Raw genomic sequence first — 21999 nt, forward strand, 5'->3', positions numbered from 1 at the left:
ATATTTTTTGCTAAATGCCCAATAAAACGCTTGACACCCTGTATTGTTACTGTTGGGTAGATCAGCTGAGGCCTGTAGGACGGGCAATCCCGGAGCCTAACCTGGGCCAGCGTCTTCACCATGGACTGGGTGAAACTGCCCTGCTCCCGATTTCCCCAACACTCTTGGGGCTTTGCTGTGGCCAAAGCAATGTTCTCCCTCCTGCCAGCCAACGTCTGCGTACAATTAGAAATTGCTGTCGCCCATTGGATGGAGGGAGAGAGAATGACGGTCATACATTGACCACTTTACCTCCTCCTGGTCCAACACACCATCCAGAAAGATGCAAGATTGAGAAACTCAATGGGTGAGCTGCTGGGGTTGATTCTGTGTCCATTCCAGTGGGTAGATGAAGAGTAGAATTACCCGTTTAACAGCAGTGACCTTTACTTTCTGTGTCTAATCATGGATAAGAGATCTGATCCAATATGGAAGGGACTACCGAACAGCAGATTGTACACACCAATGAGAATCTTGGAGCGCAAACTGCAACGTAGTAAAATCCTCATAAGCTGCTTCACAGGAGCGTTTTCAGACAACATTTGACACCGAGCCGCATAAAGAAATATTAGGACAGGTGATCAAAAGCTTGGTCAAAGAGGAGGAGAGAGCGGAGAGGTTTAGGGAGGGAATTGCAGAGCTTGGGGCCCAGGCAGCTGAAGGCACGGCTGCCAATGGTGGAATGATTAAAACCGGGGATGCACCAGAGGCCAGAATTGGAGGAGCGCAGAGATTTTGGAGGGATATAGGGTGGAGGAGGTTACAGAGATGGGGAGGGGATGAGGCCGTGGAGGGATTTGAACACAAGGATGAGAATTGTAAAATTGAGGTGTTGCCAGACCGGCAGCCAAAGTCGGTCTGCGAGTTAGGATACGGGCAGCCAAGTTTTGGCTGGAATGACGGAAGGGCGTGGATAGGAGGGGATGAAGCCGGGGATGTCCAGCCCTTGGGGCAGTGGGTCGCATCCTTGTGATGTAACTAGTGAGTGAGCTTTGTCTCCGTGAGCTGAGTGAAGTGGAAGCCACTCTGCTCCCCTGCTAAGGCTGCACTGTGAATACAGCCTATGCTGCTCTCTCAACTTCCTCCATCTCCACTCATTCCACACTCTCCTTCCTCTGACTCTCTTCCCCAATTTCAAATGCTCGCTCTCGCTCTCACACAAATGTTCTCTTGTGCACACCTGTTCTCGCGCCTTCGCCCTCCCTTGCTCTCCGCCCACCTTCTCCCTCCCTCAATTGCTCTCCGCCCACTCCCTCCCTCGCTCTCTCTCTCCCTCTCCCTCCGTCCCTCGCTTTCTTGTTCCCTCTCCCTCCCTCCCTCGCTCTCCGCCCGTTCCCTCCCTCGCTCTCCGCCCGTTCCCTCCGTCCCTCGCTTTCTTGTTCCCTCTCCCTCCCTCCCTTGCTCTCCGCCCGTTCCCTCCCTCGCTCTCCGCCCGTTCCCTCCGTCCCTCGCTTTCTTGAGCTCTCTCCCTCCCTCCTTCCCTCGCTCTCCGCCCTCTCCCTCCTTCCCTCTCTCTCGTCCACCCTTCCTCTCCCTCGCTCTCTCACATCCTCCCCCCCCCCCCCCTCACTCCCTCGCTTGAAACAGTCCACAGAAGTAAATGAAACCTGAGTGAAGGCGATGGGTGTAGATCTCAGCAGTGAAGCGTGGTTGGCTGAAGCCTTGCGCGGCTGCAATTAGAGAGGTGGCAAATGTCCCACAGCTGAGTGCACAGAACCGACAGGAAATGGAGGATTGTGTGGAATGATCTGTAACATCTGTTTCTTTTTACAGTGGTGTACGAACATCGGTCCAGGCTGGAGCGCTCCTTGCAGAAGGAACGAGGGGAGCACAAAAAGACAAAAGAAGGTTAGACGCTCCGTTGGGTTTATTGTTTTTCTCCCCGGACAATGTCCCTTCCCCGGATAGCCTTTCTCAAGCTGGTAAGAGCCCCTCACTCCTGTATTGTTCGGTTAGGTGCGCTGTTTATTCATTCTATAATAAGCACAGATTTAACATGCGCCCCGTGTACCATCAGAAACCAAAAGCTTCACTTTTTAGGGTTTTGAGAAGAATGTGGGCTGCCTGATTGCGCCATTGGTTACTCCCTCGCTCCCATACCCGTCTTGCTACTGAGACCAAGAAGGTGACAGGATCCATTTCTGGGCCATGCTGAGTTAGCTGACGTACGCTGGGGAAGCAGCAAAGACACTACAATTGAGTTCAATCCCCTCAAGGTCAGCAGGGAGAGAGAATCATTCAACGTTCCCATTCCTGATTGTTATCCTGTGACTCCTGCTCGACGTGCTTGGGACAGGGCAGGATCAGGCCTGTCTGTGATACACCCAAGGTGGAATGCCCTGTGGACACTCCCTGTATAGGCTCACACTTGGCCACGAGAGAAGGAAGAGAACTCTACCTCAGCGTGAGTCAGCGCTCCCGGGACCTCTACCCCAGTGAGAGACGGTGTCCGGGGAACTGTACCCCAGTGAGAGACAGTGCCCGGGGAACTGTAGCCCAGCGAGAGACGGTGTCCGAGGAACTGTACCCCAGCGAGAGACGGTGCCCGGGGAACTGTACCCCAGCGAGAGACGGTGCCCGGGGAACTGTACCCCAGCGAGAGATGGTGCCCGGGGAACTGTACCCCAGCGAGAGATGGTGCCCGGGGAACTGTACCCCAGCGAGAGACGGTGCCCGGGGAACTGTACCCCAGCGAGAGACGGTGCCCGGGGAACTGTACCCCAGCGAGAGACGGTGCCCGGGGAACTGTACCCCAGCGAGAGACGGTGCCCGTGGAACTGTACCCCAGTGAGAGATGGTGCCCGTGGAACTGTACCCCAGTGAGAGACGGTGCCCGGGGAACTGTACCCCAGTGAGAGACGGTGCCCGGGGAACTGTACCCCAGTGAGAGACGGTGCCCGGGGAACTGTACCCCAGTGAGAGACGGTGCCCGGGGAACTGTACCCCAGTGAGAGACGGTGCCCGGGGAACTGTACCCCAGTGAGAGACGGTGCCCGGGGAACTGTACCCCAGTGAGAGACGGTGCCCGGGGAACTGTACCCCAGTGAGAGACGGTGCCCGGGGAACTGTACCCCAGTGAGAGACGGTGCCCGGGGAACTGTACCCCAGTGAGAGACGGTGCCCGGGGAACTGTACCCCAGTGAGAGACGGTGCCCGGGGAACTGTACCCCAGTGAGAGACAGTGCCCGGGGAACTGTACCCCAGTGAGAGACGGTGCCCGGGGAACTGTACCCCAGTGAGAGACGGTGCCCGGGGAACTGTACCCGATTGTGCATCAGTTCCTTTAGCAATGTGGGTGGTGTGAGTAAACGTGCTGGAGATAAGCCAGCCTGCCATTGTCTCTGATCACTGGCTTTTTTCGGTGCAGTCAGGTTTCACAGTGAATGTTTGTTTGTTTTTTGCTGACATTTACTCATTATGTTTAAAAATAGCTGTGAAATTATAGGATTGTAACGTGGGACAGAGACTGTTGTTATGTCTACATCTGGATGGAGTGTGTGTGACTGTAGGGAACAGCGAGGCAAGACTGATCCTGTCTTCATACATTATAAACAAACATTGAGCAGGTTTGTGGGTTATTCACCGGTGCAGTCGGTGAGTTCTGGTGAATTATGCGACCCTTCAGTGTGGCGCCACCCTGTGGGCACCTGCACTAAGTGCAGTTACCACAGCGGAAGGCTGGCCTGCAATTGAAACAACTGCCTCTGCTCATACAGGTAAACGTGATCATATTTCAGCTTGTGTCACCTTCTACCCTGAGAGAGAGAGTCATAAGACTTTAAAAGGGCCACTGACTGCCATAGGTTTGATGTATTTCTGGTTGGCTGGCCTTTATTCCAGGTTTTATGACAGGGCGAACATGGAGCAGCTTCAGAAATTGGAACAATTCGGAATCTGACAATCTTTCAAGGAGATTTTATTAATTTACTCTTTTTAAAGAATTTTTTTGCTGACTGGTCCCCTACAATACTTCCCTACATTGAACTCCATCTGACACAGATTTGCTCACTCACTTAATCCGTTCCCATTGACACAATTTACTGTAACTCCTAATTTAGTGTCATCTGCAAGTTTATTTGGGCTTCATCCAAGTCATTGCTAAATATGGTGAAAAGCTGAGGCTCCTGTACAGACCCCTGGGGAACACCACTTGTCACATTCTGTCAATCAGATACATCCCTCTGTCGCCCTGCTCCCCTCTGACTCCCCGTCCCCCTCCCTCACGCTTCTCATTTGGGTAGCTGACTCTGTCCTTCAGAATGTGGGCTCTTGGGAGCGAATTAATATTTGTAGGGATTCCCCAGGACTGTGTCATTATTTGCATGGGGTCTCTTGACAGTACGTGTCAGCTGTGGCTCAGAAGATTGTGGGTTCAAGTCCCACTCCAGAGACTCGAGCACAAAATCCAGGCTGGCGGTTCACTGAGGGAGTGCTGCATTGTAGGAGGTGCCGTCTTTCAGATGAGACACTAAATCGGGGCCCCGTCTGCCCTCTCAGGTGGACATAAAAGATCCTACGGCGCTGTTTCGAAGAAGAGTAGTGGAGTTCTCCTGATGCTCTGACCAATATTTTTTCCTCAAACAGCATCACTGAAAAACAGATTATCCGATCATTTATTTCATTGCTGATAGTGGGATCTTGCTGTGCGTAAATAGGCTGCCGCATCTCCCGACAGTGACTACGCTTTCAAAGTATTTCGAATCATAGAATGGTTACAGCACAGAAGGAGGCCACTCGGCCTGTCGAGCCCATGCCGGCTCCTTGCAAGAGCACTTCAGCTAGTCCCACTCCCCTGTCCTTCCCTGTAGCCCTGCAAATTTTTTTCCTTCAGGTACTTATCCTATTTCCTTCTGAAAGCCACAATTGAATCTGCCTCCACCGCCCTCTCGGGCAGTGCATTCCAGATCCTAACCACTCGCTGCGTAAAAAAGTTTTTCCTCGTGTCGCCTTTGGTTCTTCTGCCAATCACCTTAAATCTGTGTCCTCTGGTTCTCGACCCTTCTGCCAGTGGGAACAGTTTCTCTCTATTTACTCTGTCCAGACACCTCATGATTTTGAACACCTCTATCAAATCTCCTCTCAATCTTCTCTGCTCCAAGGAGAACAACCCCAGCTTCTCCAGTCTATCCATGTAACTGAAGTCCCTCATCCCTGGAATCATTCTTGTAAATTTTTTCTGCACCCTCTCTAAGGCCTTCACATCCTTCCTAAAGTGCGGTGCCCAGAATTGGACACAATACTCCAGCTGGGGCCAAACCAGCATTTTATAAAGGTTCATCATAACTTCCTTGCTTTTGTACTCTATGCCTCTATTTATGAAACCCAGGATCCCGTATGTTGTTTTAACCACTTTCTCAACCTGCCCTGCCACCTTCAACAATTTGATTGGCAGTAAAGTGCTTTGGGTCTTGAGGTCATGAACGACGCTATATAAATGCCAGCCCTTTCCTATGCCAGCGGTCCCTGGGCTGTGTCCATGTTTGAGGAAGGTTCTCCAAACAGTAAAGTTCAAACCCCACTGTGTTGGGCGGGGGGGAATGTCTTGTGTTTCCTCCTGGCTATTTTCTGTGTTCCAGTTCGTATGTTAAATAATCGTCCGTGCTTCCTGGTCGTCCCACTTTGCACGCAGCACAACGTACAGTAAAATAACAAAACACTTTCTTATTATTTAAAAAGGAAATCCTGTTGATGCTGCTGACTGGAGTGTGAAGGGCACTTTGTATTTCAAGCTGTAAATCTGTTAGTTTTGCTCTTTGTAACAGGAAGTTCTGGGAATACACAGCAGGTCCACTGGCATCTGAAAGACAAATGGGAAACATTTCTTGTGGGCCCCTGCCACTCAACTGGCAGTGCAGTGAAATGTAAATATGTCTAATTAGGGGCCATAAATATAAGATAGTCACTAATGAATCCAATAAGAAATTCAGGAGAAACTTCTTTACCCAGAGAGTGGTGAGAATGTGGAACTCGCTACCACAGGGAGTGGTTGAGGCGAATAGTATCGAGGCATTTAAGGGGAAGCTAGTTAAACACACGAGGGAGAAAGGAATAGAAGGATATGTTGATGGGGTGAGATGAAGTTGGGTGGGAGGCGGCTCGTGTGGAGCATAAACACCGGCATATTTCTGTTGTCCTGCATTCAATCAGAAAACTTGGAACTACAGACCAGTTAGCCTGACATCAGTAGTAGAGAAAATGCTAGAATCTATTATTATAGACGTGGTAACAGGGCACTTAGAAAATAATAATAGGATTGGGCAGAGTCAACTCGGATTTATGAAAGGGAAATCGTGTTTGATGAATCTAGAGTTTTTTGAGGTTGTAACTAGCAGAATAGTTAAGGGGGAAACCAGTGGATGTGGTTTACTTGGATTTTCAGAAGGCATTCGATAACGTGCCACATTATTAAACAAAATTAGGGCTCATGGGATTGGGGGTAATATACCAGCATGGATTGAGGATTGGTGAACAGACAGAAAACAGCGAGTCAGAATAAACGGGTCATTTTCAGGTTGGCAGGCTGTAACTAGTGGGGTACTGCAAAGATCAGTGCTTGGGCCTCAGCTATTCACAATCTACATCAATGATTTGGATGAGGGGACCAAATGTAATATATCCAAGTTTGCTGATGATACAAAGCTGGGTGGGAATGTAAGTTGTGAGGAGGATGCAAAGAGGCTTCAAGGGGATACAGACAGGCTACGTGAGTGGGCAAGAACATGGCAAATGGAATATAATGTGGAGAAATGTGAAGGTATCCACTTTGGTAGAAAAAATAGAAAAGCAGAGTATTTTTTAAATGGTGAGAGATTGGGAAATGTTGGTGTTCAGAGGGACCTGGGTGTCCTTGTACACGAATCACTGAAAGTTAACATGCAGGTACAGCAAGCAATTAGGAAAGCAAATGGTATCTTGGCCTTTATTATAAGAGGATTTGAGTATAAGAGTAAAGATGTCTTACTGCAATTATATAGGGCCCTGGTGAGACCACACCTGGAGTATTGTGTACAGTTTTGGTCTCCTTACCTAAGGAAGGATATACTTGCCATAGAGGGAGTGCAACAAAGGTTCACCAGACTGATTCCTGGGATGGGGGGGATTGTCCTATGAGGAGAAATTGAGTAGACTAGGCCTATATTCTCTAGAGTTTAGAAGAATAAGAGGTGATCTCATTGAAACATACAAAATTCTTACAGGGCTTGACAGGGTTAATGCAGGGAGGATGTTTCCCCTGGCTGGGGAGTCTGGAACCAGGGGTCACAGTCTCAGAATAAGGGGTCGGCCATTTAGGACTGAGATGAGGAGAAATTTCTTCACTCGGAGGGCGGTGAATCTGTGGAATTCTCTACCCCAGAGGGCTGTGGAGGCTCAGTCATTGAGTATACTCAAGACAGAGATCAATATTTTTTGGATATTAAGGGAATCAAGGGATATGGGGATAGTGCAGGAAAGAGGAGTTGAGGTAGAAGATCAGCCATGATCTTATTGAATGTTGGAGCAGGCTCAAGGGGCTGAATGGCCGACTCCTGCTCCTATTTCTTGTGTAATACCCAGTTGGACAGGCATCAGTCTGTAGTGAGGACTGTGTCCACAGCAACCATTCATTGTCCCATGTTGCCTCTTTCTTGTCTGCCTCACACACTCTCTTGTTTTGTACAGTCACTGCCTTGTGACTTCACCCCAGCCCCCCACCCCCAGCTGTGTGCTCTGTTTCTTCTCCAGTAGACTAATTACGCACAAATCAATGAAAGGCCCTAGAGTACATTCCGCTCACGGGCTGCTCGCCAGCTCAGTAGTTCCATTTTAAAGAGGCTCCCCACCATTGGCGGCTGTGCCCTTAGCTGTCTAGGCCCTGAACCTCTCTGTCTCTCTACCTCTCTTTCCTCCTTCAAGACACTCCTTAAAACCTACCTCTCTGACCATGCTTTTGGTCACCTGCCCTAATATCTCCTTTGGTTCGGTGTCTTTTTTTTGGTTCAATAACGCTCCTGTGAAGTGCTGTGGGTCTCGGTGGGGTCAGCAGTTTGGCGCAGGTTAACCACTTCCGGTAGGACTGCCCGTTTACAGCTGCCCCCCCAGCAACTGTTCTGCAGGGTAGTGACTCGGTGATGGTGTAAGAATATTGGTGACTGTTTGCATAATGTTTAGAATATTAAAAGAGTCTTCCTGTTATTGGTTGAATGTAAATTCATTCTCATTTTCTCTTTCCCTCCCCCCACCCCTGCAGATTTTCTAGTGTATAAATTGGAAGCTCAGGAGTCATTGAACAAAGAGAAGGTCAGTGGCTACTTTATTCTGTAATTCTTAAACTCTGGGGCTCCTCGTCTCAAAACTGCAACTCGTCACTTCCCTCAGTCTTCCGACAGTTTGCAGGCTTTTGAAATGCAAGGTGTTGCCTAACCACTACTTCCTGATTTTACCTCATCTTCTCTCTGACTTTTTTTCCGCCCTCGACGATGTCCTGCATTGTGCCCTTGCTTTATATCTGACACTGAAGGGATATCGATGTATTATGACGCTTCCCCGAGACATCAAACTCACAGTAAATGGCCCATTGGAAGGATCGGTGAGCTCTGTTTATAAAATGAAGGATGTTGAAGTTTGGTGTGCAGAATGGGCTCTGCTCCTGTACTGTCTGGGAAGTCACACATTCTGATTTCGGACAGTGAGAATGCTGAAGCCAACGGGATTTTTTAATCTAGTTTGTGTGCCGGTGCTTGCGAGCTGAGCTTTCTCTCGAGTATATCGAGTTTAGTTTATCCACCATATCGTCCTCTGCCTGATGTTCGTTGTCCACATAGAATTCCACACAATGGAAGCCACCTCCCCAATGGTGAGATGTAAAACATCGGGGGGGGGGGGGGGGGGGGAATTCGGTCGCGCTGCCTTTGGGGCGCCAACTTCGCCAGGGCGCTAAACCTGAAACAGTTAGCACCCCTGCACCATAAATTGAGTGGTAGCGCCCCAAGCAGGAGGCTGGGCTACTGGAAGCGCTCCCCCTCCTTCCTGGGCCGCTACCATTCAATATCACGGCGCTACGTGCAACAATGCCACGCGCGTCGGCACATAGCACCGCGGTATTACAGGCCTCCCTCCCCTGATTAAAGGGGAGGGGCCTAGTGTAGCGCACACTGGGGCCCTGCCGGACCACCAGGGAGCCAGGAAAACAGCCCGGCACTCGAGAGGCGGCGTAGGGGGCAGGTGCTGGCAGGCAGCCCAAAGAAAATGGCCGCCCGGCACCTGCCCTTTTATTAGCGCTGCCACTGCAAACACGGCACCCTGACCCTGTCGGACATAGCGTCCGGCGGTAGGCCAGGGGGCGCACCTGGAGTTTGCGGCCGGGATGCTGCGCACGCCGATGATGTCATCGGCGGAGGCGCAGCACCGCGGGGCGCTACCGGCTACCGCTGAATTTCGTGGGAGGCGCTTTGCGCCCAAGGGGGCGCTAACGGGAGGCGCAAAGCAACCCAATGTTTCCCCGCCAGGGATTCTATAATGGAAAGGGCGTGGAGGGCCCTGTGTGTATATTTAATCAGTGGTTGAGGTCCAGCCAAGCTGCTGTCGGGACCCGAGGCATCGCTGGTGGAGCCCATTGTTGCTCTGAGCTATTTCTGGTTTTGGTCTGTTTATTCCAGTGGTGTTTCTTGTTGAGCGGATATGAGGCGCCTTGGTTTGTGGCAGAGTGGGGGTGGGCGGGGTGGCTGTGAGCCCGCTGCTGATCCGAGGCCCTGCACAACAGACACCAAGTGGTGTCAGAAACAGCTGCAACCTCTCGAACTGGATGAATCTTCAGCCTGTCCAGGACTTTTCAATCTCCCCCTCTGTTTTTGGCCGACCGTTCGCTTCCTGTTTGCTCACTGGGCTTGTTTCACGCTGAAGTAAATTCCATTTTTTTTGGGAGGCTGCACAAAGTGCTCGAGATGTCTGTTCAGAGCAATAACATTTACAAACCACTTGGCTGCTGTCCAACAGAGTCCCTGGAGCAGAAATAAATCCAGGCCTTTGGAGGCAATGTCCTGGGATTCTAACCGATTATCCTGTGGTTTGTTGGAGGGTGACCACAGACCAATACAGTGAGGAATTGATGATGTTACTGGGCTCGCTGGCAGCCTCTCCGAGGGCCAGGATTATTGGTCTGCGAGTAGGGGGATCAGTCCTGGAGTACGACATTGGCCCCTTGTGTAGCTTGGATTCTATGCTGCATGTTCTTTGCATGCTCGGGTGTCTCGTTTGTCTGTCGGTGCTGGCTGTGAATTTTTTGGGGGGCAGAAGCAGAGGAGCGCAAGGCTGTGCTGTTTGTTGTCTTTATTCCTGTGCGCTCGTGTTTATCCTGACACAGAGAGAACATTCCCATCGTGAGCTTCCCAGTAACCCGAGGGAATAGAACCAACAGCAAGTAACCTGAAACTTGCTCGGATCCAGTCCCTGTTTTTTTTTCTCTCTCTCTTTTCCTTTCACACATCCTCACACGAGTCCTGAGGTCGCCGGGTTCTCCCCATGCACCGCCATTAGCTCTTTGTGATTGGCTCTTGAGATATGCCCTGGCCAAAGCAGGTTGAGAGGGCTGGGGCAGGGCCAGCACCTGGATTTGGGGCTGGGATGGGGAACTGGGAATGGCTCGGGGCTTGAGGTTGGATCTAGAGTTGCAGTTGGGATTGGGGGTGGGGGGAGTAGGGGCTGGTTTGCGATTGCTATTGGCGCAGTAGCTTCAGTGCCAGGGGTTCACTTAAACATCTGTCGCTGCTAGATGTGGTTTTGGGGGAGGGATGTGTGGCTGCAGTGGGGCTCAATCCTGGGCTGCTAGATTCTGTTAATATATTCACTTAATGTTCAAAGTGAACATTAAGAGGAGTTTATATTCACCACAGAAATAAATAGGTATTTAGCCCTGTGTGTTCTCGGGTGTTGTGTAGAGTGTATGGAGAGTGACACCGAATGAAGGGATTGGGCAGCACTGTAATCTGTCGGTGCAGAGTAGGGCAGTATTGAAAATTCAAATATTTTTATGCAATGTTTTATGTGTCTCAAAAACATCCCAAAGTGCTTCGCATACACTGAACTACTGTGAAGTGCAACAACTGTTGTTATGTAGGCAAACGTGGCAGTCATTTTGACACATAGCAAGATCCCACAAACAGCAATGAGATGTAACCAGTTAATCTGTTTTGGGGGTGTTGGTTGAGGGAGGAATGTTGGCCAGGGCACCAGGAGAACTTCCTCTCTTTCAGTAGCACTACATACCCCTGATCAGACAGGTGGAGTCAGTTCAACGTCTTATCTTACCGGGGCTAAAAAAGTTAAATTATGAGGACAGGTTGCATGGATTATGCTTGTATTTCCTTGAATATAGCTGATCTAATTTAGGTGTTAAAGATGATTAAAGAATTTGATAGGGTAGAGAGAAAGAAATTATTTCCTCCGGTGGGGGTGTCTAGAAGAAGGGGAGCATAACCTTAAAGTTAGAGCTCGGTCATTCAGGGGTGATGTCAGAAAACACTTCTTCACACAAAGGGTAGTGGAAATCTGGAACTCGCGCCCCGAAAACGCTGTTGAGGCTGGGGGTCAATTGAAAATTTCAAAAATGAGATTGATAGATTTTTGTTACACAAGGGTTTTGAGGGTGACGGTACCAAGGCGGGTAGATGGAGTTAAGCTACAGATCTGCCATGATCTAATTGAATGGCGGAGCGGGCTCGAGGGGCTGAATGGCCTCCTCCTGCTCCTATAAAAGACAACCCCTCAATCAATGCAGCATTCTCTCCATACTGTACTGAAGTTTCAGCTTAGATTTTGCACTCGCATCCATAGTGGGGCTCAAACGTCCGACTGAGTGTGACCAACTCAGACTATACTCGGATACTGAACAGTCTGAGAATTAACTTCAGATTTCAACCGATCAGGGTTTACAGATTCTGTTCAGAGATCAGACTGAGAGCTTTAAAATAAAATTCCCTTTGTGGCAGGTTTTTGAGCAATTGAGTTTGTGTGATGGCACAATAGCTGAATTGGCGACCTTTGTACTGTCGACCAAAGAGTGTTTGCTCTGGTGTGTAACCCCACCCTGGATTGTAGCTCCTAAAAGACTGCGTGCGATGGGAGGCTGCAAGTGATGATTTGGAATGGGCTGAGGCCGCGCCGGGGTGGTGGTGGAATGGGCTGAGGCCGCGCGCGGGGGTGGAATGGGCTGAGGCCGCGCGGGGGAGAGGGGGCGGAATGGGCTGAGGCCGCGCCGGGGTGGTGGTGGAATGGGCTGAGGCCGCGCGCGGGGGGCGGAATGGGCTGAGGCCGCGCGCGGGAGTGGAATGGGCTGAGGCCCCGCGGGGGAGAGGGGGCGGAATGGGCTGAGGCCGCGCCGGGGTGGTGGTGGAATGGGCTGAGGCCGCGCGCGGGGGTGGAATGGGCTGAGGCCCCGTGGGGGAGAGGGGGCGGAATGGGCTGAGGCCGCGCCAGGGTGGTGGTGGAATGGGCTGAGGCCCCGCGCGGGGGTGGAATGGGCTGAGGCCCCGCGCGGGGGTGGAATGGGCTGAGGCCCCGCGGGGGAGCGGGGGCGGAATGGGCTGAGGCCACGAGTGACTGCATGTTGTGTTGTGATGCAGCGTGAAAAGGAAAGGAAAGACTTGCATTTATATAGCGCCATTCACGACCACTGGACGTCTCAAAGCGCTTTACAGCCAATGAAGTAGTTTTGAAGTGTAGTCACTGCTGTAATGTGGGCAACGCGGCAGCCAATTTGCGCACAGCAAGGTCCCACAAACAGCAATGTGATAATGACCGGATAATGTTTTTTTGTTATGTTAGTTGAGGGATAAATATTGACCAGGACACCGGGGATAATAGTGCCGTGGGATCTTTTACGTCCACTTGAGAGAGCAGACGGGGTCTCGGTTTAACATCTCATCCAAAAGATGGCACCGCTGACAGTGCAGCACTCCCTCAGCACTGCACCAAAGTGTCAGCCTCGATTTTTGTGCTCAAGTCCCTGGAGTGGGACTTGAACCCGCAACCCTCTCACTCTGAGGCGAATGTGCTACCCACTGAGCCACAGCTGCCAGGTGTATTGTGCGCCATGCAGCGCAGGTCTGTTATTTTACCGTGCCTTGGCACAAAGGGGCTAAACTGTTGTTGTTTAATTCTCTTGCAGCAAGATGCCATGAACCGGTACGGTGCCCTAAGTTCCCAGCATAAGATACTGAAGGTGAGCAGTACCACAGTTACTGGGACCATCAACAAATCTGCATCTCCTCATGGGGGACAAACCCTGTTGGATTTTGGACGATTTGATCGGGGCCAGGATAGGGTTGGTTCCTCTGAGTCTCCTGGGGGGACAGTTCAGCGACTTTGGCTAGTTTATTGAAGTGTGGGAAATTAGGAGGGTGAGGAGCCGCGTTGTATCGGCCATATTCCAGACAGACACGTGGCATGCTGTTGAGGGAGACGGCCTCTCATGGACACCAGTCGATGGTGCAGCCATTGCCTGGGCCCGATTCTTTACCAAGCACTTGACATTTTAGCGAATATTAAGACTGCAGGTTCTTTATTCCTAGTTACCTGCTGTCAGTGTTGGCAATTCTGAGAGAGAACTGGTAATAACCCAGTGACAAATCAGCACAGATTCCATCACAAAACCCTTTATTCAATATTTTGAATGGCAGAATCTCACTCGTCTTCTCACTCTTGTTTTTTCACTCAGCATTTTCCCTATTGCTTTGTCTCTCCCCCTCTCCCCTCTCGCGCACTCGCCCCTCTTCCCCCCCCCTTCCATTTTTGCGCTTTCTCACATTTTCTTTCTTATGTTTCCCCCTCTCTGTCTCTGCTCCCCCTAACTCTACCTCACCCAAATGGCCATTCATGATGCGTGAGTCTATAGACAAGTAAGTGTTTGACTGCTTGGGCATTACAGACCAGCCTGACCCTGCTCTCGCAAACAGCCACATGGGCACAGCGTCCAGCACGGGTCACTGAAAAATTTGCTCAGGAGTTGGAGCCCTGTCTGATTATCTTTCCCCCCCCCCCCCCCCCACTCCTCCCTAACTGAAGCCAATCATTAATTTCCTGACCGATAAGATCAGCTAGCTTGGCACCTGTCTGAGAAGGGCCCTGTTGTGCCCCATTCATTTCTGTGCCTGATGTTTACGGTCCCTGAGCTGTTACAGTAAAGCGTTTGTACTGAGCCTGGAGCTGACCCTGACTGCTGCTTTTACAGAACCAGCACGATGAAATAAAGAAGCAGCTTCTGGATCTGCAGCTTCAGCACAACAACCTGCGACTCGAACACAGGAAGGCAACAGAGACTCACAACCAGCGCTACCAGCAGCTTCATCAGCAGAAGGAGCTAGAGATCAGCAGCTTACAAAGTACGTGGGAAGCTTCTGATTCATCGCAGCTCTCGGGACCCCTTGACCTTGGAGCTATATACTCACCTGTGGGATAACTTACTGTCATTTATTTCCAGTGTGTGTGTCCCCTCTCTCCCCCTCTCTCTCCCCCTCTCTCTCCCCCCTCTCTCTCCCCCCTCTCTCTCCCCCCTCTCTCTCTCCCCCTCTCTCCCCCCCCTCTCTCTCCCCCCCTCTCTCTCCCCCCCCTCTCTCCCCCCCCCTCTCTCTCCCCCCCCTCTCTCCCCCTCTCTCTCCCCCCCTCTCTCTCCCCCCCCTCTCTCTCCCCCCCCTCTCTCTCCCCCCTCTCTCCCCCCCCCCTCTCTCCCCCCCCTCTCTCCCCCCCCCTCTCTCCCCCCCCCTCTCTCCCCCCCCCTCTCTCTCCCCCCCCTCTCTCCCCCCCCTCTCTCCCCCCCCCTCTCTCCCCCCCCCCTCTCTCTCCCCCCCCTCTCTCCCCCTCTCTCTCCCCCCCCTCTCTCTCCCCCCCCTCTCTCTCCCCCCCCTCTCTCTCCCCCCCCTCTCTCCTCCCCCCCCCTCTCTCCCCCCCCTTCTCTCTCCCCCCCCCTCTCTCCCCCCCCCCCTCTCTCCCCCCCCCCTCTCTCTCCCTCTCTCATTCACTCTTTCTTTCTTTCACACTCTCTCTATGTAACCATGGTCATATAGAGGACATTTTACACTGTAAACAGATCACGGACAGGCTGTATAACTTGTACAGAAATTAGGAAAAGCCTTCTTGGAAGAGGACATTCATCAGCTCGTGGAATTTTTCTCCTTTGAGCACTCTTATATGCTCAGTTGTAAATTCTGGGAACCCGACACTGTCGGCGAGACCTGGCAAGACATCATGATGCTATTTCTGGTAGAATAATAGAAATAATCTCCAGAGCAGTTACGAGGCACAGAAAAGCTCCAAAAGAAAAAAAAAATTAGTTATGCAGACTTTGTGTGGCTTTTGATTTCGGAAGAAGGCAAAAAGACACCAAGCAATATTAAGTACTGGTTCTGCTGTATGGACCTTGATGGAGAGGGTGCGCTTTCCATGTACGAACTGAACTATTTCAACGAGGTCCAGCGCAAAAAGCTGCAGTACACGTCTATTGAACCATTGCCTTTTGAGGACTGCCTTTGCCAATTGCTTGATCTTGTTAAGTCAGAATGTAAAGGAAAATCTCTCTCTTTTTCTCTCTCTCTCTCTCTCTCTCTTTGCTTGTTCTTGTCTTTTCTCTGCTTTTTCTCTCTCTTTCTCTCAAGCACACACCCTATCTACCAGCCCTGTGTAATTTCTCTAATGGGTTCTCGGACTGTTATCTGGTCCATTCTCTCTCCTCTTGGCTGTGTTTTGGCTTCTCTCTCCAGTTTCTTAATTGCTGTAACTGCATTTCTTCTCCTCACAGATAACGTCTTTAAGCTGAAACATGAGAGCAAGCAACTGCAGAAGGCCCACCAGGACATTCACCTGCAGCTCGCGGAGGCACAGGTACAGGGCAGTGAATTGAGCAGCTTTCGCTCCCCTTTAGAAGCCCATTGCCACAACTCTGAGGATCCCAAACTTTGTTTTGATGAGCTCCCATTTGGAGATTCATGTCCCGTGCACGGCCCCCTCTTGCTCAGAAACCATATTTTTGCGTAATCAACGTTGGGGTAGATCTAGCTGGCAGCCCAGAATACTCTAGTAGTTTGTCACTCACTGCTGTAATTCTGCTCCCCCTACACTTTTTTTTAATGATGAAGTCTATCCTAGATAATGGTTGATAATGAAGAAGAAAGCTGCAGACTGCAGGAAGATATCCAGCAGGTCAGGCAGCATCTGTGAAGAGAGAAACAGAGTTAACATTTCAGGTCGATGACCTTTCATCAGAACTGGAAAAAGCAGGAAATGGAACAGATTTTTAAGCAAGTGCAGGGGCAGGGAAAAGGGGGGAGGGGAGGAAAGAACAAAAGGGAAGGTCTGATAGGATAGAAGGCGGAAGAGGTTAAGCGACATTAAGAGATATTCAAGGCAAAAGGAGATGTTAATGGACAGGTTAAGAAACAAAAGATGGCTCTAGATGAAGTGTAAGTTGCGCTGGCCAAGTTCCTTTAATGCCCTCATTCAGATCGTTAAGGAGGATGATGAATAGCGACCATCCCAACACTGAACCTTGTGAAGCTCCCATTAATGAGTTGCCAATCCAGCATAATACCTGTCCTATAATCCCATAAAATCTAATCTTTTCAGTAGTCTCCCATGTGGCACTTTGCCCAAGGGGTTTTTATTTTGGAACTCCAGGTCTATAATATTAACCGGACTCCCATCATCCCCCCCTGTGGGTCACTTCCTCAAAGGTTTCAATCAGTGTGGCAGGACCTCTGTTTCCTGAAGCCATTCTGACCGTAAAGGATTGTCGTAAAATCCCAGCAGAAGGGTGAGTGGGGGCCCCTTGCACCCAGCAGAAGGGTGAGTGGGGGCCCCTTGCACCCAGCAGAAGGGTGAGTGGGGGCCCCTTGCACCCGGCAGAAGGGTGAGTGGAGGCCCCTTGCACCCAGCAGAAGGGCCAGCCTGACTGGGTTTCCTCACTGGTGACAGCTGCTTTTCAATGCTGCCAGATGCAACTCCAGTGAGGAAGGTGATTCTGTACCGTTACTGTGGGATTCTGTACCGTTACTGTGGGATTCTGTACCGTTACTGTGGGATTCTGTACCGTTACTGTGGGATTCTGTACCGTTACTGTGGGATTCTGTACCGTTACTGTGGGATTCTGTACCGTTACTGTGGGATTCTGTACCGTTACTGTGGGATTCTGTACCGTTACTGTGGGATTCTGTACCGTTACTGTGGGATTCTGTACCGTTACTGTGGGATTCTGTACCGTTACTGTGGGATTCAGTAACGTTACTGTGGGATTCAGTAACGTTACTGTGGGATTCAGTAACGTTACTGTGGGATTCAGTAACGTTACTGTGGGATTCAGTAACGTTACTGTGGGATTCAGTAACGTTACTGTGGGATTCTGTAACGTTACTGTGGGATTCTGTAACGTTACTGTGGGATTCAGTAACGTTACTGTGGGATTCAGTAACGTTACTGTGGGATTCAGTAACGTTACTGTGGGATTCAGTAACGTTACTGTGGGATTCAGTAACGTTACTGTGGGATTCAGTAACGTTACTGTGGGATTCAGTAACGTTACTGTGGGATTCAGTAACGTTACTGTGGGATTCAGTAACGTTACTGTGGGATTCTGTAACGTTACTGTGGGATTCTGTAACGTTACTGTGGGATTCTGTAACGTTCCTGTGGGATTCTGTAACGTTACTGTGGGATTCAGTAATGTTACTGTGCAGTGCGCGTGTGTTTTGAAAGTTGCAGTGAGGGTTCTGTCCTGAAGGGTTAGTTCCCGCTGGTTTGTGAATGATGCTGAAATGTGAACCGAGTGGGAACCAGTGATCGGAGAGTAATGCCCAGCGCCTGTAATTGAGGGACTGACGGGACGAGGTGATTGATGCCACTTGTGAGCTAAGTATTGATTGAAGCAAGTGATTAATGGGCGTGTGAATCTTGTTTGTGGGAAGGTTATAAACACATCACAGCCCTGTTGCTGATGGAATCCGGCATCTCTCTGATATTCTGCCCAGAACGAATAAGCAGGTTGCAGTTTTCCATTCGTCGCACTGTCCACTCGGGGGCCCATTCTGTTAGAGCTGCGCCTGAGCTATTTTTTAGCCAGTGTTCCTGATGAATTGTCCCACTCGCTTCGCTGCCCCTGGGCCTCGACTGAGGTTCCGTCATGGCCGGCAGCAAATGTTCCGACGTCTTGGATGCGCTCCCCTAACGCGGAATGCCTTTGGTGCCAGCCCGTGAATCTGTAGTTTAATCTTCCTGCCAGTCAGTAGGACGGCCCTGTCTGTGGAGCTTTTCCTACCAGTGGAGGGAGGGGTGAACTTTAGAGGCAGCTTCCACCCGTAGGCTGCACCGACAGTTCACCAGGGTGATCCCTGGGCTGAAGAGACTTGAGGTCTGATGAGAGACTGGGTTACCTCGCGTTCTATTTCCTGGTGATCTGATCAAGATGTTGGGGGGGAATTGACAGGCTAGGTAAAGACCGACTCCCCGTTAATAGGAAATTCAGAACAAGCAGGGTTGTGGTTATGATACAGGGTTGGGTTGAAGTTCCGGCGCAGGGTTGTGGTTAGGGTGCAGGGTTATGGTACAGTGCCATTTTGTAGTTCTGAAAACGCGGCCAGTGTTCCTTCCTGACCCCAGTTTTGCTCGCTCTGTGCTGGCCAGTTAACCAGGCCCGGATCCAGTGACCAGGCCCCAAGTATGTGTGTCCCGGCCCTCATTCATTGAGCGTAGTTACATATTGTGATCTGTATTTAATCCAGTGGTGAGGACTGACCGTGCTCTTGCTGTGTGCCCTCATTGGCCTTAACACCCCCCCCGCTTATTGCACACTCCCCGTCAGATACCGACTGTTTCACTTGAGTTCTGCTTTTATTTCCGACTCGCTCTGCAGGCCCAGGTGGAAGAGTTCAAGCAACTGAAGGAAGCTCTCCAAGGGATGCCAAGTTTCAAAAATCCTGGACTGAATCCAGCTACACTGCAAGAACAGAATCAGGCACTGCAGGGGCATCCCCGGGGTCCTGGCAGCAGCCAGTCACAGGTCACTGAACAGAAGGTGCAGCTAATTTAAGACAAAGCTTCTTGTAAAATTTCAGTTCAGATTTACTGATTAGTTGCTGAGTGACATAAATATTAAAGACAATCTGAAGCTCTGAGGGGTCCTTCTATTGACAGCACTGTGATCCCGTTACAATTTCTCAGGTTAGGAAGTTGGGAGTTGCACTGTATGAAGTATTTTAGGTAATGTCAGTGAAATTATTCATGAAAACCATTTGAAGGGAGAATTGCACAAATTGCTGTCTTGTTTTAGAATAAATTCTCATTTTACTGGCGAGAGGCGGAGGTTTGGCCGGCTCAGTATTTGCCATGGTGGCCTGGCCCGGATTCGCAGTGCTCCTCTTGGCAGTGCAAGGCTGAGAGCTGAGCAGGGTCACAGCCAGGCCTGTGTCCAGGCAGTGAAGCCAAGACCAGGCATCCCCCCCCCCGCCCCGCCCCTTACAGGCACAAAGAAGAGATGAGGACATTGCTCCAGGTCGTACCCGTGACTTTCGCAGCGAGGCGTCATCGAAGCCTTTAGGCAGAGGCCGAACATGTCACCTCCCCTGCCCCGGGTGTGTGTTCCTTTTCTTTTTGTCCCACCGAACGTTCTGAAAAATGCATGCTGGGTGGGAGTTACTGGTGAGAGTGTTGTGGTATTTGGCGCTGGGCAGTTTTTCAGTAGGATCCTGTCTCCTCCTGTTTGGTCTCCAGGTTGTCCACGATGAGTTTGGATATGGATGGCCCTTAGGCCCATTCCGTCTTCTCCTTCCCTCTACCGTGTCCCCATTATAGCTTTAATGTCCATCAAAACAGACTGACACGACCTTGTCTTAACACCATCTGAAGGACGGCACCTCTGACAATGCAGCACGCCTTCAAGACTACGCTGGTGTGTCAGCCTGGATTAGCTCCTCTAGTCCTGGAGCGGGCTCGAACCCACTACCTTCTGACCCATCGGCGAGAGTGCTACCCACTGAGCCAAGCTGACTTGGTGATGCAAGGACGTGGTCCCATAATTTGCTTTTTGGTCTTGGAAAGATTTTCCCCCAAAGATGATGGGTGAGAAAGTGGGAAACATCCCCGTCTCCACTTGTGGACAGTCTGATTCTGTTTCAAATTCAGCTTCTCTCCGCTCTTTGCCGAAACGACTAGTTTACTGACTTGGTCATTTCTTTTTAGCTCTGTTCCCAGAGCTCCCAGTTTTTGACTGGAAGGGATTTCAAATCGAGACTGATTGTGCAGCGAGAGTTGAGAATACTTGTGTTGTCTGTCTGGGATGGTGTGGGTGAGACCTGTGTTGTCTGTCTGGGATGGTGTGGGTGAGACCTGTGTTGTCTGTCTGGGATGGTGTGGGTGAGACCTGTGTTGTCTGTCTGGGATGGTGTGGGTGAGACCTGTGTTGTCTGTCTGGGATGGTGTGAGTGAGACCAGTGTTGTCTGTCTGGGATGGTGTGGGTGAGACCTGTGTTGTCTGTCTGGGATGGTGTGGGTGAGACCTGTGTTGTCTGTCTGGGATGGTGTGAGTGAGACCAGTGTTGTCTGTCTGGGATGGTGTGGGTGAGGTTTATCCGGTGTAGTGTTATTTGCCTGCCTTTAATCCAGTGGGAAATGCTGACTTTGGTCTCACCTCCTCGCACCGGTTTCTGAATCCTCAGCTGGTCCCCTCTGTTTGAGTAAACGCTCAAATCCTTTTGCAGAGCTCGATCCCACAACCTTCTGACCCAGAGACAAGATCACTAACGATTGAGGCAAACTGACTCTCGAGTCTAACCAAACGCCTTACTCCAGCAGAGTTCGGCACCATGTACAGGAAACTTTGGTTTATCCGGAGGTTAACTGTCCGGAATGCTCGATCCACCGGCAAAATTCAGGAGTCGGTTCAGTAAGTTTTTTTTCTTTTCGTTGCTTTTTTTTCACCAGTCAGGCTCTGCAAGGTCTAGCTAAAGCTGTTGCTTAGCTACAGAGACGCTTGCAAGCTACGGCCGACTGTTTAGAAGCAAAGGGTTTGTTGCTAGATACGGAGCTCAAAAGTTCCGTATTTTTTAACATTAGCGCTGATTTGTCCGGCAGTTTTGATGGGATGGCAACAGCTCGGTCCCGTCGGTGCCGGATATCATAAAGTTTCCTGAATAGAGTTCCATTGGATAAAACCACTTCCCATCTGTCCCCGTTTTGCTGTAAAATCTCTGAATTACTGTGGAGCTGAGGCTTTTGGAGACAGAGTGCAGTAATTGGCTTCCTTTCCGTTAAGGAGCAGCAGCCACTGGCTGGGGGAGAAAGATCTCTGAATCCCCAGAGTAACGAACAAGGCATGAAGGAAGCTCCCGCGAAGAGCCAGCCTAAAGAGCCTCTGCAGGAACGTCCCGCACGCGGGAATGCGGCAGTCTGGGATTTGAACAACCTGGCCCGCCTGCAGGAGGAGGGTGCCAGCCGTGTGCTGCGTTTCACGAGGACAGTGAATAGCCTGCAGCCTGATAGCTCGGTGAGACCTGGAGCCTCGTGTTAGCCTATTGTTGAGCAGGGGCTGAGCCTCTCTGGTGTGGGGGTAAATGTCACTAGCCCTAGTGTTCGGGTCGATTTGGGGGGGGTAAAAGCTGAGATAATGGGTGGGGTAATTCCATGGAATGGAGACTGGTTTGTAAATCGGAGTGCGGACCTGATGCTGTTCTTTTGGGGATTTAAAGGCCGCTGTTCTTGTGACGGAACTTTGTGCAGAGGGATCGTGGGGGACGAGACTTAGTAACAACATATCCCCAGGGGTCTGTACCTTTTTTATATAAAGGCAAAATACTGCGGATGCTGGAATTCTGAAATATAAACAGAAAATGCTGGAAACACTCAGCAGGTCAGGCAGCACCTGAAGAGAGAGAAAAAACAGAGTTAATGAGGCAGAAATTCCAATCCCTACGGGTGGGAACGCGCTGTGTACTCACCCGTAGGGCCAAC

The 21999-nt window shown here is 50.7% G+C and overlaps 1 protein-coding gene across 1 annotated transcript in view; it reads left to right on the plus strand.

The window, feature by feature from the left end:
* Positions 1-1793: 1793 nt before the first annotated feature.
* Positions 1794-21999, plus strand: part of LOC147080761 (uncharacterized) — a gene marked incomplete at its 5' end in the record, with an annotated part of 39400 nt that continues 19194 nt past the window's right edge. Inside the window, 7 exons of the mRNA XM_085981097.1 lie at positions 1794-1887; positions 8267-8316; positions 13181-13234; positions 14243-14393; positions 15806-15888; positions 18908-19069; positions 21311-21535. Of these exons, the coding sequence (XP_085837223.1) occupies positions 1794-1887; positions 8267-8316; positions 13181-13234; positions 14243-14393; positions 15806-15888; positions 18908-19069; positions 21311-21535 (819 nt within the window). The remainder of the gene's footprint in view (positions 1888-8266; positions 8317-13180; positions 13235-14242; positions 14394-15805; positions 15889-18907; positions 19070-21310; positions 21536-21999) is intronic.

This window comes from Somniosus microcephalus, unplaced genomic scaffold (genome assembly GCF_052327205.1).
Source record: "Somniosus microcephalus isolate GS21.2 unplaced genomic scaffold, FLI_Smic_1.0 scaffold1196, whole genome shotgun sequence".
Classification (NCBI taxonomy): Eukaryota; Metazoa; Chordata; class Chondrichthyes; order Squaliformes; family Somniosidae; genus Somniosus; species Somniosus microcephalus.